At 32.8% G+C, this 18,777-nt stretch overlaps 2 protein-coding genes across 2 annotated transcripts in view; one reads left to right on the top strand and one right to left on the bottom strand.

Moving 5' to 3' along the window:
* Positions 1-3,119, bottom strand: part of LOC100867895 (adenylate cyclase type 6) — an 88,223-nt gene extending 85,104 nt beyond the window's left edge. Inside the window, 1 exon segment of the mRNA XM_086906158.1 lies at positions 2,326-3,119. The gene's annotated coding sequence lies outside the window, so the exon portion shown is untranslated.
* Positions 3,120-7,627: 4,508 nt separating this feature from the next.
* LOC100863530 (uncharacterized) lies at positions 7,628-17,496 on the top strand. Its single transcript, XM_086906149.1, has 7 exons — positions 7,628-7,854; positions 13,021-13,331; positions 13,721-13,996; positions 14,076-14,308; positions 14,386-14,652; positions 15,193-15,442; positions 15,600-17,496. Exons 2-7 carry the CDS (start codon positions 13,076-13,078, stop codon positions 15,770-15,772), a joined length of 1,455 nt encoding a protein of 484 aa, XP_086762275.1. The 5' UTR covers positions 7,628-7,854; positions 13,021-13,075; the 3' UTR covers positions 15,773-17,496.
* The last annotated feature ends 1,281 nt before the right edge of the window (positions 17,497-18,777 follow it).

Raw genomic sequence — 18,777 nt, 5'->3', positions numbered from 1 at the left:
TTATAATCCCTGGCTCACAAAAGTCAGAAAAAGCTTTGAAAATTAATATTTCCATCGCCATTGATTATTGTCGAACTCGGACTAAAACGTTCGATCTAATTTTTAAAAAACAACAAAATCTAACCGACTCGATAGTATATTATTATTCCACATTATTTTATTATATCTATTATTAAAATTATATACCTAAAGAATTTAGGAATCTATTCACGAAGCGATATTTAAACCGTTGCCACCAAATATTCGAGCGCAAAGAGTTAACACCGTTTTTTCTTATTTTATCTCATTTTTCTTATCAATTTGAAATTAATCGAAAAACTTTTAACATCCGTTTTTATTTGTAAACATTTTGGAGGAGGAGGATTATCGATCGATGTCACGCGATCACCATTTGGGGGAGGAGGAGGAGGGAGGAAAAATATTCGATTTCGAGCATATAAATTGTATAATGTAACGCGTGATATCGTGGAAATCGATTTTTCTATCGCAGCAAAGGGGAGGTGCTGGTTTGGAAGCACACCCTCTCCATCACCGTGTCGCGACAGGTCAATTTTTATTCTTAATAATCTTCAACACTGTCATGAAAATCATTTTCCAATTGTTTCCACGGCAAATGTGTCGTTTCTTTCGAGAAGCTTGTTGGTCGAACGAATTGAACAACTCTAAAATTAACCTACACTTTTCTCATATACGAATCGAATGGAAAATAAAATGAATAAATATTCTTTTCGTTCAACGTAAGAATTTCGACATCCGATTCCAAAAAAAGGATATTTTCGAAATTCCGTTGAAATATATTTCCCCTAGTAATCCAACCTCGGTGGACATTTAAACGAAGCTATATATCCCTTCGTCGATGCCTATAGTTAGCACCAACACGAAGAGGAGAAAAACTTGATGAAATCCATTTTTATCGATTTCCATGTGATCCAGCAGAAAAGTCCAGAGAGTATAATAATTCCAACGTTGGAATTTTTTAATTTTAATCGTGTTTATAACGAAAGCACGCCCAACCTTGTGTTGTGCAGAACGATATAAACAAGAAATATACCGATTTAGCTGAATGGATATATTTTGGCCAGTGCCACGCGTCGGGCTACAGAACTGGACAACCGACGAAGACAAACAAAAGGATGCCAACTACGGAATAGTGACAGCGACTAGTTTAATAATAAAATTATAGATAAAATTTCAATGAACTTTTATATAACACCTTCGAATCATTCGACTCTGTCTATGATATCGTAGATCATAAATTAAAAAAAATTCAAAATTTTGCTTTCTAATATATAATGACGTGATGTGTGTGGTGAAGAACAAGTTGTCTCTATCAACTTGGTCAAATTCGTCCTCTTCTCGTGTGGTGCACGATAATCGTGACGCGATCGAGAGATTAAATAACGCTCTAACGCTTTGCTTACGATCGAGAGAGATTTAACGAGGGTCGACGACCAATTAGGGACGTGAAAAGGACGGTTATTAAACGTCGGTTGTCGATCAACGGTCAATAATGGAGCGTTGTATACACGTGTGTGTGTGTATATGTACACAACACTGCTTATTCGATTCCATTATGGATGCATACAACCGACCGCCAATCGCAAACCGGCCTTTTCCCCAGCGACCGTTATCCAACTTCGACAGGGTGAATTGAAACGGTGACACAATCGCGACAAGGTTGAAGCCATCGGTTGAAACACGTGACTCTCCTATGGGAACTAACCATCCTCCCCTCTTGTGTTTCACAAGATGGGGGAGGGGTTTAAGTTGGATGATAATTTTAAAAAGGCAACAATTTCAATAAAGTAAAGGTTGTCCGAAATATTGGGACAAAGTGGGTTTATTTATTTATTTAAAGAAAAATATGATATGACTTCTGTGAAACAGCTTTTTTACTTCATCCGTTGTTACTTGGAAGAAGAAGTAGTGGTTTCTTTTCTTTCTCTCTGGCTGCTGTAATAAAGTGTTCTGCAAAGTGTGTACGAGAAGACAAGTTGTTGGACAACTTGTTAATTTCTCCGGTTCCGTTTTAAAAAGGAAAATTTCGCGGTAAAAATAGAGGCAAGGTTAGAAGGAGGTGTTAAGTATCGGTTACATCGTTCGGAGGAGAAACTCATTAGCTCGTTGTATTATTGTTAATTTTTTACTTTCGAAAAGATTGGGGAGGGGGGGAATTTTTCACGATTCCTTTATCGTATTGAAATCGATCGATGCGTCTCTCAGACACGCGGGGATTCGGCAAAGAGATACGGTGGAATTGTGAATCAGAATCGGCTCGATCAACGAGTCGCTAATCGGCGATAAAAAGCGTTCGAGCGTTCTTACCTTGCCTCGACCCTCGATCTTGACACGCTTCTCATTCTCAGCCCTCTCAAGCCCCTTTCACCGCGCAGATCTCCGCATCGGTCTCGCCGATCGATCTTCCACCACCACGATCCATCCCTACGTTCGCGCTCTTTTCTTCATCACGCCTCTTCTAAAAATCCTGATATCGAATCTCGTGTGGAGACGAGATTTGTCTCAAGTAGAGTTTATCGTAATTTTTGAAAAAAATATTTAGCCGACGAGTGGGAAAGCAGGGTTGCACGATGACGGAATATTTTTCTTGTTGCGATCCCCGGCCGAGGAATGCGAATCACGCACGCATCAGAGAACGTATAGAACAAAGGGTCCAATTGCAACTTGGCAATTAGGCCTTAAACGAGCCTCGTCGAGGTCTCTATCCCATTCCGCTTGCTGTCCAACATCGGTGATGGCTCGATTCGCCTGCCTACGATTCCACTTATGCCCTTTGAACTCTCCACCAAGCTTTGAGCTTTCGAAACGGAATTCTCTTGAGCTGTTGAGAAAAGGAAGGAAAAAAGGAGGGAAATTTCTCCCTCTCTTTGGGAATCAAAGTTTTCGAACGATTAAAAAAAGGATTCGTGATTTCTTCTTTTTATTATTTCTCTCTCTCTCTCTCTTAAACCTAAAAAGAAACACCACTGATAGATCGTGTAACTTTAACAACAATTCACTCGGTAAAACATTCGTGCGAAAAGTTTAAAATTCGTTCTTCAGAGATCTTCGATCCTTCCCATTTCCAAAAAAAAGAAAGAAAAAAAAAAAAAGAAAAATTGTCGTGAAAATTCGACAATTTTTTTCACGAAAGAAACTTTCATCGGGATCACAGAAGAACTGGTAGACGACCGAAACGTGGCCGTGTAGGAACTTAACTGCAACGATAAACTCAGTTCACAGCTTCTCCTATTTTTTTTTTTTTTTTACTTCGGTGGAAAAATCATAATTTCGATTGTTACTCCTCGTGGTTTAACGGCGGGGGATCGGCGACGCACTTTTCCTCCGGTGGGGGAGAGGCAGACGACGACGCGTCACGGACGAGTGTCGCGCGCAGACTGAATCTCGCGGCGCGGGTCCCGCACGATTTCAGCGCGCGCGTGGTGTGCGCAGGACTCGAGACGCGGTCGTCCCACGCCTACAGCCCCGACCACGCTACCCCTCTGCTCGACATTAACCCGTTTCGTCTTGCCGTTCAACTGGCTGACACCGATTAAATAAGTGGAGGCGAATTGTTTCCCGCGGGGAGGAGTCGCGGAGTGTGATCGTTTGAAAATAATTGTTCGGAAGTGGGATTAATTGTTAATCGAGTCGGTCGGTGGTAAGTAAGTTCCTTTTATATTTGAAAAGGAACGGTGTATTTTCCTTTACACGCGTCGAATGCACATTGAGAGTAAGACAGATTGTAAAGAAAGAGATGGAATGAAAATGAAATGTGAGGATCGATCTCACGATAAATCGAGGACTTGAACGAAAATTTTGGACTTGAAAACTTTTCAAACTCGATTTTCAAACTTCGAAAACGAAGCTTCGAACGAAAAAATGTTCCTTACTTTTTTTTTTTTTTTTTTGATAAAAGTCATCATAACATCGTATAATAATATTTAAATGATTGGGATATTCTTCATTTAAATGTTTCGAATTTACATTTAATCGTGTAAGGGAAACGTTATATTATAATTCTTACCCCTTTTTATGCGAAAGGGTCAATCATTAATATTAATATCAGTATTTTCAACCGATATTATGTTCTTCCTTTGGTCAGATAAATAATAAATCGAAGGATTGGATTTTTGTTCGATAATGTTCATCATTGTGATTGAAAATTTGTTATCTCAAATAAAATTCGAGATAAGTGAATTCTGATGTCCTGGATAGAAACAAATAAATCTAATCAATGTGATCGATCGATCTTTCATCCGGAAAATTAAATTCCTCGAAATCATAAAAAATTCGTAAAAAAAAAAGAAAAAAAAAAGTGATTAGTTTGTTAATTGTAGCAAACTTGCGATATTGTTAATAACAAGCTTTAATAATTAAATTAAATAATCTGAAGTAACGAATAAATGATTTAATCAAAAATACGTTAATTTATTTTTTCATATAAAATAAGATTAGTTTTCAAACAATCTTGAACGATTAATTTTAAAATAAAAATAATAATTTACAAACTTCTCGTATCTCGTCTGATCGAAAGGATTGTAGGCTGTTCGAATCTGAATGAAATTTATTCCGAACAATAATTTAGGAATAATTATTCCAAGTATAATTATTCCAATTACTATTTGATAGGCAATTTGTTTTCATTTGATCGATTATAAAGGAATTTAAGATATAATAATTGGAAAAATATTATTCTCAATTATTCCATGCCATGAATTGGATTGGCCATCAAATTGTAAAAATAATGCAATTTAAAGAATTGTAATGTATTCAATTGATTATATATTATTCGAAATAATAATATTTTCTCTATTTTGAATAAGTTTTTGCGCATACATACGATTCTATTATTTCATCTGTTTTTTACAGAGATTTTGTTTTCATTTGCTACAATGGATAAATTTACAACAATAATTCGTGTTTCTCTAACGAATTGTTTGAAGAGTGAGAACAATTTCAACAATAAATACACAGTTACTATCTAAACAATAACATTTTTCTAAGATTTTTATATTGAACAATTAATAATAATCGTTGAAATAAAATAACAAATAATCTCAGCAGAGTTATTTGAAAATAATTTGTGTTATTTATTGTTTGATTTCGAAACGCGATTTGAATTTAGATTTGCTCGCGGGCTTTTGGGAGGACGATTGTAACAAGAAACGTGTGGTTTAAATTAGATACATTTACGAGCTGATGTCCAATATCCGTTGTTTAGCGTTCTGATCTTTTTGGTACGTATGCAGATAGGACTTGGATTTATTTGTAGATCGTTTCTTCAACAGATTGTATCTGAAGAAATATAATTTGAACTGGATATATTTATAATATATAGTATATAGTATAACTGAATTTCTCAAAGGAACGAGATTAAAGTATCGGTTTTCTTGTGAATCCTGCTTTTTGATATCCCAGAAAATATGATTTAAATTGGATATATCATCGTTTCCGCCTTTGAACCAAGTCTTGAATTACAAAGTGACTAATACTTTCAAGATATTGAGTTATTTGTAATATGTTTTATTTGAGTAAATGTAAATATGGAGTGTACTAAATTAATAAGAATAATATAAATATTCCAATATTAAGCATGTATCTTTCTTAATCTTTCAAAAGATACGCTGGAAAAGATTTCCAAAGAGTATAGGATTAAAATTAATTTACCAACAAAAGACGAATAAACATCAAGGAGATGATTCTCTTCATCAAAATCATGAAACGTATATCTTATTCTTCTTCGATTCTTCATCTAACGTGTTAAAAACGTTGTTTCGTTGATCGTGTTTCTCAAAAAAAAAAAGAAGGAAAATATTTCGTTATCAGGAAAAATGAACTTGTCTCTGATAATAGGAGCAAAGATGAACGACATCAGAAAGACGATTCTCTTCAGAGAGAATGGATTGGAAAACGCATATCCCATTGTTCAATTTTTACATCCGATTAAATCGCCATTAATTTTAAATGTAATAGTCATGTTAAGGAAAATCTGCTGCCTCAACTGATCGTGTTAATCCAATTCTTATCGATTCCTCTCATAATGTATGTTATACTCCTTGTCGTGCCCACTCTTTCCCTTTTGCTGGTCGAATTCAATGAACGTCCCATTTTTGATTGCTACGCTCCAATTTCATGCTCCCTCTTAATCGTGAATTATACGTGTAAAAAAAAAAAAACATACCCATCAGTTTCTTTCTCGAAATGAATCTTCATTATCTTTTTTCAAAACGACCTTCTAAAATGGAAAAATTAATGTCAAATTGGAGGAAAGATTGGATGAAAGATTTGATTTGATTTGATCTGACCTGAAAGAAAGAAAAAGTGAAGTTAAGAAGTTTGAATTATTGAAGTTTGAGGAGTTTGAAAAAAAGAGAAAATGAATATCTCAGAATGAATGCCGTTTCATATTTCCGTCAGTTCAATTGAATTCTGTCAGTTTAATTGAAACGTAAGCAAATCCAATTAATCAGGATTGATCTTTCTCATCGGTTGCACCGTGAAATTTTGATAGGATTCGTAATTGACGAAGTTTACAATCGAGACATTATCCTTGCGTTCCTTTGATTACTGTTTCAACTTTCATTTCTCTTGAATCTTGGATGGAATATTAAAGAGGCAAAGTATCGAAGTGGTTTGAAGTCGTGTCACGATTGGTCTGAAATAACAGCAAATAACAAGAAGTAATAATTTCATCTCTTAATGTAATCTGGAATTTTAAATTTATGAAAATTCAATAATAGTTTTCGAAAAATTATAATTTTTGAAAGTAATCATTTCCCGCCAATCGTACGTTTGCAACTTTCAATTTGTAAAAGTTAGGTTAAAATTTGAAAATTTCTCGAAAGAATTAATAGTAATCTTTCGTTATAAAATTATTACTTGACATAAATTGTTAATAGATATGAATGAATGGAATTTTTTATATTGATTATTTAGAATTAGAAATAATTCATTAACTGAACTTTGTTTTCGATCGAATCAACGCCGATAGAAAAATTTTTAAAGCGCGTTGAATTGAATTATCCTGTCGTTTCGATCATTGATTTCTCGTTTTTGCAACATAATATTAATACAGACATAGAAAATAATTACTTTTGAAAAATGAAAGAAACGCGAAACAGATCTGTTGATATTCGTCAAACTATAATTAACAATAATTCGTTATTTTCACGAATAATTCGTCGGAAAACGAAACATACTCTCCGCTGTCACTCACAGTTACTATTATTGCGCATGCGCGACTTCAGGATCGTTTTCTCTCATGGTGATCCATGGTACACTCGATGTTTGAAATAATTTCACAAATTTTACTGCCAATTATAATGATAAGAAAATTTACAAATTTTTATATATTTAAAACATTTAAATATTCATCATAAAATACATATATATACATATATATATATATTAATAATATTTTTCTATAATTTTAAATATTAATATATTCATTTAAATATTTACAATTTTGAATACATTAAAATTTATTATCAAAATATCTAAAAATGTATAATATAAAGTTTCTAATTCACTAATTCTTGTTTCTTCAACAATTGGAAATGTTTAAAACAATTATCTTCCATAGAGGGCCGTGGTTTCTGATCACCTAGTCACAGTACTGCACGCCACTGGACGGAGACTGCATCGAAGGCAGTTCTTGTCTCACGATGGGACGAAGTCGTTGTTTTTCCTCGCTTTTTGTGTGGTTCACGATAATCGTGAAACGAGTCGAGTTTTCCGACGTTTCACGAATGTGAATCCCCGACGGACGTGGCGTCCACAGGAATAGAACAACTTCCGAGGGATTTGGAAGCGGCTTTAGTGTGACACAGGGCGGTGTCAGGTTAGGTTTTGAGGGTAAGTCGCAATACCAATACATATATAGAGTTCGTTGACAAGCCATCTCGATAAATTTTTGTTCCTTTAAAAACAATTCGATTCGAAAAATGGTATTCTAACCTGCAAATGGAATTTTGTTGAATGTTTTTAGAATACGATTCGATTTATTTTAATTTTCGTGCATACTTTGAATGTCGCGACAAGTGACAAGAAACTAGTTCATATTTTATTCGATAGTGCAACTGTGTTAGTAGCTTGGTTATCGGTTTTTCGATCTCTTATCGAATGCACGAAATTATATTGTTAGGTTATGTATATAGTGGCACTTTGTATCGGATATTGGTTGTAGCATAAAGCTTATTGGCATTCTTTGTTACTGTGAATACACAGGAAATTATTAAAAAATATCTTGCGATGATATAATGTGATTTTTGTCATTGTATTGTTTTTATAATTAAAAATTAATTTTTTTTTTTAACATTTAAATTTTGAAATTTAATTTTATGTTATTTATTTAACGCAAACATTAAATATAATAAACATTTATTGCAAAAACTAAATATTATTAACATCAAATTTATAAATAAACGAAAATCATCGATTATTAATCCAATAAACGTATATCATTAATTTTTTTAGATAATCACAAAGCTTATACGTCCTATGCAAATAATGTTTAATAAATTAAATCGAACTTGATACAAATACATTTCTATTTATTAACAAGAGATATAACGTATAATAATCAATTTATATAAATGAAAAATTATGAAATCGTTCAATATTTAATTTAATCAAAATTGAGTTTTGTAAATAATTTAAAAATAATATGTCAATATTAAGTTTTATTAAATTTGGCGTTTTTTTAAATCTAATTTAAATCTAAAATTTCGAGAAAGATAATAAAATAACAATTTATAAATTATTATTGTGTTAGATTATATCAAAGTTGTGTAAATTCCGTGGAGATAGGAAGTTGCAAGAGTTTTCCGATCTTGGCACTGGACGAGGATGCACCGAGATATAATCCCTCGAGTGCACTCGATGTTCTCTAAAAGTGTTTCATTTCAAAAAGTTTCTCGACGCCGGGATTTCCTTGGCATTTGTTAATTCTTCGGCTGGAAAATACCAGCATATATTGATCATTGTGTTATTCTGTAAATTTGAAATTTTTTTTAAATAATATCCCATATTGGAAATATTATTTAATCAAATAATTAATTAAATTTAATTTTTCATTGTTTAGATTTAGATTAACAAATTTTCTCGGATTAAAATTATATCGAGAATAATTAAATATCGTATCGTATTATTAAAATTAAATTACATTTTTAATTAAGTAAATTTATGAAAAAAATACTTCCATGAAAAATGAATGTCATTATTATAAAAAATTAAAAATTTAATATTGGTCTTCGTAATTAGAAAATATTAAACGAAAAATTATTAAACTGCGTCATTTAATAACTTAAATGAAAGGAATAATCGATTAACGTTAACTACCAACGTTAAAAAATCATTTTTGTCTTCATATAAAAATTTCGTTACAAAGAATTCTTCGATATGGCGGAATCACAGGGGACAGTTTATTTAATGAGTTTTTTTATCGTATCATATTCCATCGTATTTCCAAAGTAATAACAAATTTCAGAAATGGATTAAATTCTGGAAAAAAGCTCCGCACATTACCCTATTGTTTTCCGAGGTTCGAGTTACGGTTCAGTCTCAGGCCACTTGTGACGAGTTGCTAGTATGTAATTAGATTCTTTTGTTCCGTCTTTAAACCGTTTTTTTTTTTCTCTACCGTTACTCGCTTCATGGCCCAACGTTTAATTGTATACTGCATATCGTGCATTCGTCTAAATAAAAGAAGCAATTCAATTGAAAATAGTATTATAAAGTGCCAAGAGTTTTATGAAATGTATCGAATCGAGTAATATATCTTATAATTTATACATAATAAAATATTTAAAAAATGGGTTACAATTGTAAAATGGTTGAAAAGCGTTGCTGCTGCGTAACAATTATTTGCAACACAATGATCTTCAAAGTAATATATTTTATAAAATTATTCCATCAATGCAATGAAAATTAATCAAGGATTATTCTCGCAGGAATATTATTCTGTATTTATTGTTTGATATAGTATTTTTTATCTATTACATCGAGTACGATAACTGATCCGTTATCAATTGCGATTGGCCGTTAAGCAAATAGCAAATTGTTACCTTCATCGTTGTGGAATGAAATTTACTTTTTGATATCTACTGATCGAACAGTAAAAGGATCCTGTTTCCGAGGGGATTTCACGCTTCATTTGATGAGCGTCCTAGGGGAAATTCGTTGCGGTGTTATGTTAAGCGTTTCTGATATGTTTTCACATATTTGTTTATAAAGTGGAAAATCTTTGATCACAGCTAAGAAAGTTTGTGAGAAGAATAAATTGATTTGGACAAATAATGCTTAATTTATGGAAACGTTATGAATAGAATTAAATTTTAGAAGAATAATTTGTAATATTACTAAATTAAAAAAAAAAAAAAATTACTAAATTAGTAAAACACTCATCGGAAATCTCCAAATAAAGAAAAATCTTGTACAATTTTTATACAATATGTATATTTTATTATCTCTTGTCTTATCTCTCTTATCTCGTTTTTGAAAAATTTGCAATATTTTTTTGTATAATTTTTTTGATTACTCGCTATTAAAATAATTAAACGAGTTATTATATTCTGAACTCTGTAATGAAATTTATATGCTTTAGATATTTTGTGTGAAATTTTAATAAAATAAAAGTAATGGAATTCTATGCGTGGGTTTGACACAATTTTTTAATAACATTTTAATAAATGGAAAGAGATTTATTTTATTTATCGAACTGCAGAAATTCTTTCAATTTAAACTAATTCCATTATTTTCTCTTTGATTAAATTTCCACGTTTTGCCCGTTTAATATAAAAACTTAAATTTTTATTAAGTATAAAAAAAATTTTAATTTCTGAAATGGGGAAAAGTTATAAATTAAATGCATCTTTTTAATAGAAGAAAAGATACATTTTGATTCTAAAATGAATTTACTTTCTTTATTGAACTTCATTTTCCAGTTAATTCTCGCTCGAAACACTTCATTTTTCTTAGCTTACCGAGAAAAGAAATTGCAAATTATTTAAATATTGTAAAAAAAAAAAAAAGCAATTTTAAAAAGAAAACACCGCATTTTCTAAAATATCGGAAAAGAAATTAATCGTACTCGATATCTTTTTAACCATTACGTTTTATTTAAACGTTTAAAATGTATTATCAAAATTTTAAAACAGTTGAATTAAATTACGAAAATTTATTGTTTAATTCTTCTGCGAATAATCGTAGATAACTGCAATGGCAAATGGCCAAGATTACACGAAGAGCGGATCAAATTAAACTACCGTATTAAACTACGAATAAACGTAATAATATTTTTCTATAATTTTAAATATTAATATATTCATTTAAATATTTACAATCTTGAATGCATTAAAATTTTTTTTATCAGAATATCTAAAAATGTATAATAATATAAAGTTTCTAATTCATTCACTCTTGTTCCCTAGACAATGGAAAAAGTTTAAAAACGATTATCTTTCATAGAGGGCAGTGGTTTCTAATCATCTAGTCACAGTAGTGCACGGAGAACCGCATCGAAGGCAGTTCTTAAATAAATACTGTTCGAGCATTTCAAACAAAGTTATTATTTACAAAGTAACATTATTCGAAATTTTAATTAGCCACTTTTTACCTCAATAATTCGTTCGCGTATTCAAGGCGTATCGATAATTCAACTGTAAAATAAAAATAAACGTTGTTCGAGCATTTCAGCAAATAAAGTTATCACTTGACGGTAACTTTATTCGAAATTTTTAACCAGTCATTTTCTCAGCTCGGTTTAGTCGGCCACGTTTTGTCTACGTTCACGCAGAGATTTCTATGTATGTAGAAAAGTCCACCACGAAATTTTACGATTCCGGTGAACCGATAGCAGGTTGACCGGTTTATCTAATCTTTGCACGGCGAAAAATACACAGGCGAGCTGCGCATGCACGCAACGTGCTCGTTAATCGTGCACCGTTTCCAAGGACGAGAAGGGAAAATACAGAGAGGGTTAAAAAAACAGATCGACCGAACTGAACTGAATTGTTTCGCGTGAGCTGAGCAATGTACCCGCAAAAAATGGCTCACCCTTGCATTACGATCGATCTTAAAAAAAAAAAAAGAAAAGAAAAGAAAAGCTTGCATTGGATTCGTTGCAGCGTATACCACTACCATTCCACGTTTTAAGAAATCCTTTTCTCCTGTGTCTGTGCTCACTGTGTGCACTCGTGGTGGTAGTAGAAATTTTCTCTCGCTCGGCAACTTATTTTCCACTGCGCTCTCAAAGTCGAATTACGTTCTACTTTTCGAGTACTGTGCTACTATCGTGTTTTTTTTTTTTTTTTTTGACATCGTTTTGAACACTGAACGTAGTCTCAACCGTTTGAGGACAAATGTCATCAAAGTTAAGTTAAAAATTAAATTAATAGTAAAAACAATTTTTTATCTTTATTTATTTGAACATTTTGTTTATAATCTCGTTTCGCGTTAGAAAATATCCTCGTTCTGCCGAGAATCAGAAAATGGAGAGAAGGAGAGAGAAAGAGGGAGTGTGTGTGCTCGTTCACAAAGGATTAACATAGACTATGTATACAGAGAAGCTTTAATAAAACGCGTAGATCGTAAACTTGGCTATTTTCGAGATATAATCAATTTTTGTTTTAGCATCATGACTTACAATTCCTACGTGTTTTATTCAATATCCTCGTTCGATATCCAATATCGCACATCTCGTGTGCCAATTCTTCGTCTATAAATAAAAAAAAAAAACATAACGAAATTGAATCCAAAATGTACTTGTCAAATAATTCGACGGAAGATGTGGAATTTTCGAAAGAGGTCGCTGAATTTCTAAACATGCCAAGTAATGAGCCAATCAAAATGCAATGGAATTTTTTCCATCTATCTTTAAACCCTTTTCCACTCGGCGTAAACCTTGAACGATTTTTTAATCGAACATTGCGGTGCTTGCAATATTTCATAGCCTAGAACAAACGTCGTTTAACATTTTCATCCTCTTCTCGATCGTATTAATATTATTTCATTATTTGTCAGAAAGGCGAGGGAATAAATCGCAAAGCTGGCTGGGTTGGCGAGCTGCGTCTCGACGATGGTCGACGACGAGGAACAAGAGGAGCTACGATGCACAGGAAGCGACGTCGAGATCGAGGAGTACACCGACACCGAGGACTCGCCATATGTCGCTTATCAGGCCACCGATAAGCTGTTCGATACGGACAGGGCGACTTGGCAAAAATTCACCTTCATCGCCACCCTTCTGACCGTCGTCGTGTCCATTACCTTTTTGATTATCACCTATCCCCTTTATCTCGAAAGTGTCAGCTACGTGTCCAACGCTTACACAGGTGATATATCTGAGAATCGTCAGGCCATGATGAATCCATCTTCCCTGGCGCAAGCCATTTTATCGTGCTCTTTTTTTTTTTATCCTCCTTTATCGTGATATTCTACCTGCATTCTAATTTTTCAAATAATACATTTAACGTGTATATATATATATTTACCAAGATATTACCGGTGGAAACTTGTTTGTAATATTGATCAGGATTATTTGATACAGTTATCGATTAGAGTCTATACGATTCTCCGTATAACGTTGGTACGTTGCGTTGATTAATGAGAAACGTCGATTGCGAATTTTTATAGAAATTCATTTTAAATTAAAATTTGGGGGGGGGTATTATATCCCAGATCGTGTTTGCAAGTTATTAAAAAAGTTTTTAACTCCTTTCAGGACTTCTATTCACTGCCTTCTTCTCTGCCTTCATCCTGGGCGTTATATACTTCATCTGGGGAAGAATATATCCACCACCGGCTCTGATTCCAAACAGTTTGCGAATCAAAATCCCCCGTTGCGCCCTTCTCAAAATTAGCCTGATTTACGCGTTCTCTGGTATAGTGATCACCCTCTCCATGGACCGGGATAGAGTTCTCTGCCACCTACAGGATCCCATAAAGGGCATCACGCTGGTCTTCTCCCTGGTCTATTACTTCTTCTTCTGTCGCAAAAGTAAGTCTTTCTCCTTTTACTATTTCTTTTCTTTTTATAAAGAAAGGTAGAAAACTTTTGGTATTACTTTTGGTTGCAGTGATGAGCTTGCAGAGGATCTTTTCAAGCACCACGATAATAGTGGGTCTTTTCATAAGCGTGGATTACGGCCTTTGTGACGAATTTCGATGCAGGGGGCGGGAGGTTTCAGCTCACGTCACAACTATAAAGGGAACTTGGGGCGTGAAAGCAATTTGGACGTTTGTTTACGTGGGCGCCCTCGCCGCTTTCGCTATGTTTTTCACCCTGCTCGAGGGACACTATACCACTGAGGTGATTAACTTTAATTAACGGGGGAGAAATATCGTGATATATAAGTTTTTCTAATCGTTCGTGCGTTTCTATTGCAGCAACAGAACATGTGTCAAATAATGGCCAGCCAACAGAACTCTTTCCTGTACACGGTTTCGAGATTAGTGTCTTCTCGAGACATTCGTCGACGAGGTTCCGAGGAGGAGGGAGGTAGACTGCTTCATGTGACCGATCCTGATCCTACCATAAAACCGAAACACATTCCAAAGCCTCCAATTCTTGAGACGCTCTTCTACATTCATCTGATCGCCTTCTTCGCCATTCTGTCAATGTGTTGGATCGATACGTTACCAGGAATAGGCAGGGTATGCTCATGTTGATATGTAATAAAAGCATAAGTGAGATTTATGGCATGCGAAGAAATTCTCCACGCGGAATCTTCTCCCATTATTTTTGGACATTGAACATCGTTAAATCTGACGAAGATTCTAGGATGATATCAGTCTAAGATAGAGCTGCTTTTGAGGAAATGATACTTGAACTTGTATATTATAATTTAAGATGTCCCAGCCTAGCAGGAATGCAACATGATCCCAAGCCAAAGTACTTCCAGACACTAATATTATGCTATAATTGAGAAGAATTATGATAAACGTACAATTCCTGATCAGAGAATTAAGAAAAATAACTGACCGCTGGATACGACAAATAGATTTTCTTGTAATTACGAGCTCTGACACGAATATCTAACGAGTGACGAGACCTAGCTCTCGTATAGACACTTAATATGATCCACTTAAGAAAATATACTACTTCTACATATACACATAGATTAAGCTTCCATCCAACACTAACAGGTATATTCATATTGCAAAATTATATATGATTCTCTTTTTTCAATTCAGGGATTGTCTCCAGTAGAATTGTACCGTACCGTAGAGCATGGGTTCACGTGCCATTTCAACAACAGCAAAGCTTGTTCGAATATTTCTACCCACGGCTGGATCTTCTTGATCTCGTACATAATATTCTCGATTTCCGCTCTCAACTTCCTTTCCATGTGCGAGAGCGCTGTCTTCACTGTTGCTGCCGCCACTGTGTCTCTTCCTTTGTCTGGTATCTGGTGGAGTATTTATAAAATGGATGTTCATGGTGGTGAGTTAGCGATATTTAATTATGTATATCAATTATTGTTGTTGTTATTGTTTATTTTGTCCATGTCCATAATTGATTTTTATTCTCGAATAAAAATAATAAAGTTTGGTGCTTCTCTCATAAGCGATTGGAATTCTCAAATGAAAAATTTCAACAGGTTTCATCACATGGTCCCCTGGAGTGACGGGAGAATTGATCTGTGCACTGCTAGGTCTTCCTGTAGTACTTCTAGGCTTGGGTCTCCTCGTTAGATCACACTTCCGGGATACTCAGTCCTATTATCTGACCATGCAACAACCTAATGTACAATGTGAATCTTGTCAAAGATGAACATCTCTTAGAAGACCATTTTAAAAGCCTTCCTTTGAAAGATCTTCAAAATCTATCTAGAGTTTTCACGATCAACTCTGGAACATAAAAAGTACATAGTAATCATTCTACAAATTTTTGTTTGAACATTGCATAGTAAAAAAAAAAATGTTTGACATTAATATTTTATAAAAATTAAATATAGTAACAAGAAGAAAGTGAATACTCTGTGTAAGAGAGAAATGTGCAGAATAACGATTAGGATCGATTGGGGATAGTAATCCAAATAATTTCCAATTTTGGTACACATTTGCCTTGTATGTTTTAATAATCCAATATTTAATATAGATGTATGGATAACGTAGATACGGACAACATGTTGGTTTTTACTATCCTTAGTCGACAGAGTATTCTTTCTCGATATTGGAAGAAAGCTTTCTTGTGCACAGTTGTGATAAAAGTGGTGGCGTGAAATCGAAGAGAAACGATAAATTATCTGGTGCACACGAAATGCACAAAACAAAGAGTGAGAAAGAATGAGAGAAAGGAGGAGGAAGAAGAGAAGCGATCAATGTTTCCTATGTAATTTGTCACCGCGAACATCCGTCTAGCCACACAACGTTATTGCCAATTTATATTTTATTTTGATAACGAAAATATTTCGTATTTTCGGAAATAGAGAACATTCGAATTACATATGTTGAGAATAGATGTATGTGTAAATGTAAATGAGTGAGATGAAAACGAAAGAAAAACAAAGATATAGAAAATATTTTATATAGTCAAGTATCATAATGTATACTGGATTGAAAGTTGCATAATAATGAAACAGATGCGCTTAGAGGCAAGGTGTCTTTGTTATTGGTTGCTATGTTAAATAAATGTCTAGCAAGTAAAATTGGGGATCTCTTGCAGAGAAATGTAAAAAAAAAAAAAAACAAAAAACAAAAAAAAAATAGAATAGTTCAATTTCCGTATCTGCAAATTTCTAATTAAAAATATACAGATTTTAATTCTAGAATTTCAAAAAATCATTAAATAGATATCATTTGGTTATCAAATTTACAAGAAAAAAATCATTGAATCATCATATTTTTGGAAAATATTTGAGGGATTCGATTTTATAAAATTAATTTACAATTTTATGAAATTTGAAATACGGAGACTTTACTATCTGATAATAAAGCAATTTCTGGTTTCCCGCGATTCTGTGATCTGTCATTTCCGCTTTGTGTACACGCAAATAATATTGAGATAAGTATTAAGTCAGTTAAAGACATACTTGAAGAAAAGAAGAAGCAAATTTTTCAGTATTACAAAGTCAAGTACAAGAAAATGCGTGTGTACGTGTGGAAGTACGTAAAACAAATATAATGCACGAATAAATTCGAAATTTGTTCGAAACACGTTTTTACTCGATAGAATGTCTGATTGTCTTTTCGGTATAAATGTGTGATTCTTTTTTATGTGACATTTGTGACGATTTCAATCATTTATTATTATTGGTGTTTATTACTGTATTTAATAGCAAATATTTTCTCATTGCGCTCAAATATTCTACTAACATTCAATGTATAGAGTGTTTCTAAAACATTAGATTCATGTGAATCTTTCTAAACGAATAAGATTCGTTTCGAAATTAAATAGGATTTAAGATATAGTGTTGAACCAATTTACATTTAATTTTTATGTAATGTGAAAAGATATTTTATAATGTGCACAAATATATCTATAATTTAATCAAATATTTTAGAAACACTTTTGATCATTACATGCATGCACTCAATTAACAAAGTCTTATGATGGCTTTGTCAAATTATCTATTTTTAGATCTTGTTTTCCTTGGTACTTTAGGACGTACGTTTCATTTTATATTCATTGAGGTGAATCGTTTCTCTGTTACAGTCATTCCACTCCTCCTTCTCCCTGGACTATCACATAAAATCCCAAACGCAGATCAAAAATTTTCCGCGCAAAATCAAAAAAAAATAAAAAAATAAAAAAAAAGAAAAAGAAAGAAAAAACCTTTGAAAGTGGCTGAGAAAAGAAGCCGAGTTCTATTCTCTAGTGACTATAATGACTCGTGTAAACGATAGTTAATAAATATTTATTAGATTCGTACTGAGAATAGCGAAACACAGAAACATAGACATTGTGAGTTAAGTGTAGTTTGTTGTTGGCCAATGTTAAGATGGTAGAAATGTAAGAGGAAAAGGAATATTCGTTGTTGGAAATATGTCAATCATATTCTATTGCAGAAGCTATATACGTCCACAACTTTTTTACACTGATAATAAGCATTCCAAGTGTAATTGTATCAGAATTATGGAAAGGATGGACTTTGAATATTCTCTGAGATTTTTTGTTATTTCTCTTCTGTTATTTATATTGGGATATTTTATTTCAACCTCAAACTCTTTCTCTTTATTAAATGCTTTTGATTTGTGATATACTTAAAGAAATAATAATTTAAAAATGAAGAACTCTATTCTAAGTTGTATATTAATATAATGTGCCACACATTATCTTAAATTTTTATTGAACTTTCTAAATTTTTAATTAATATATTTATTTATTATGAGATCATAAGAAACTTTAGGATGCTATCACGGTCCATTTTTCCTTCAATTCTGTTCTTGTTGCTACAATAATAATCGTCGAAAATGGAAGAAACAATAACAAATGTACTACTATATTATTACATGATAGTCACAGCATTTGATCGTATATATACGTATACATACATATATATATATATTAAGAGTAAATTATGTTATACAATTACGATAACGACAAAGAGGAAATTTGTTTCAATTTGTAGAAAAACTGAATTATAAGCGAAGTTACAGACAAAGAAAATGATTCTAAACTTAAAAAGAAAAAAAAAAAACGCAAACAAAATAAATTCAACCCTGATTTACAGGGAAATAAAAATTGAGAAAAACATTATGAACCAGAAATGTTACGCTTAGAAAAGATTAAAAAGAAAGACTAAGATTAAAAAAAGAGAGAAAAAAAAAGAAAGA

The sequence above is a fragment of the Apis florea genome, unplaced genomic scaffold (assembly GCF_048593485.1).
Source record: "Apis florea isolate Af1SG1 unplaced genomic scaffold, ASM4859348v1 contig_2492_pilon, whole genome shotgun sequence".
Lineage (NCBI taxonomy): Eukaryota > Metazoa > Arthropoda > Insecta > Hymenoptera > Apidae > Apis > Apis florea.
Note: the sequence above shows the minus strand (reverse complement) of the source record. Positions and strands in the feature narration are given on the sequence as shown.

Excerpts from the sequence above, each read along its gene's own strand:
- LOC100863530 (XM_086906149.1), top strand. The coding sequence starts at position 13,076 with ATGGTCGACGACGAGGAACAAGAGGAGCTACGATGCACAGGAAGCGAC. Across the intron at positions 14,653-15,192 it reads CGTTACCAGGAATAGGCAGG|GGATTGTCTCCAGTAGAATT; the intron begins GTATGCTCATGT and ends TTTTCAATTCAG. Across the intron at positions 15,443-15,599 it reads TAAAATGGATGTTCATGGTG|GTTTCATCACATGGTCCCCT; the intron begins GTGAGTTAGCGA and ends AAATTTCAACAG.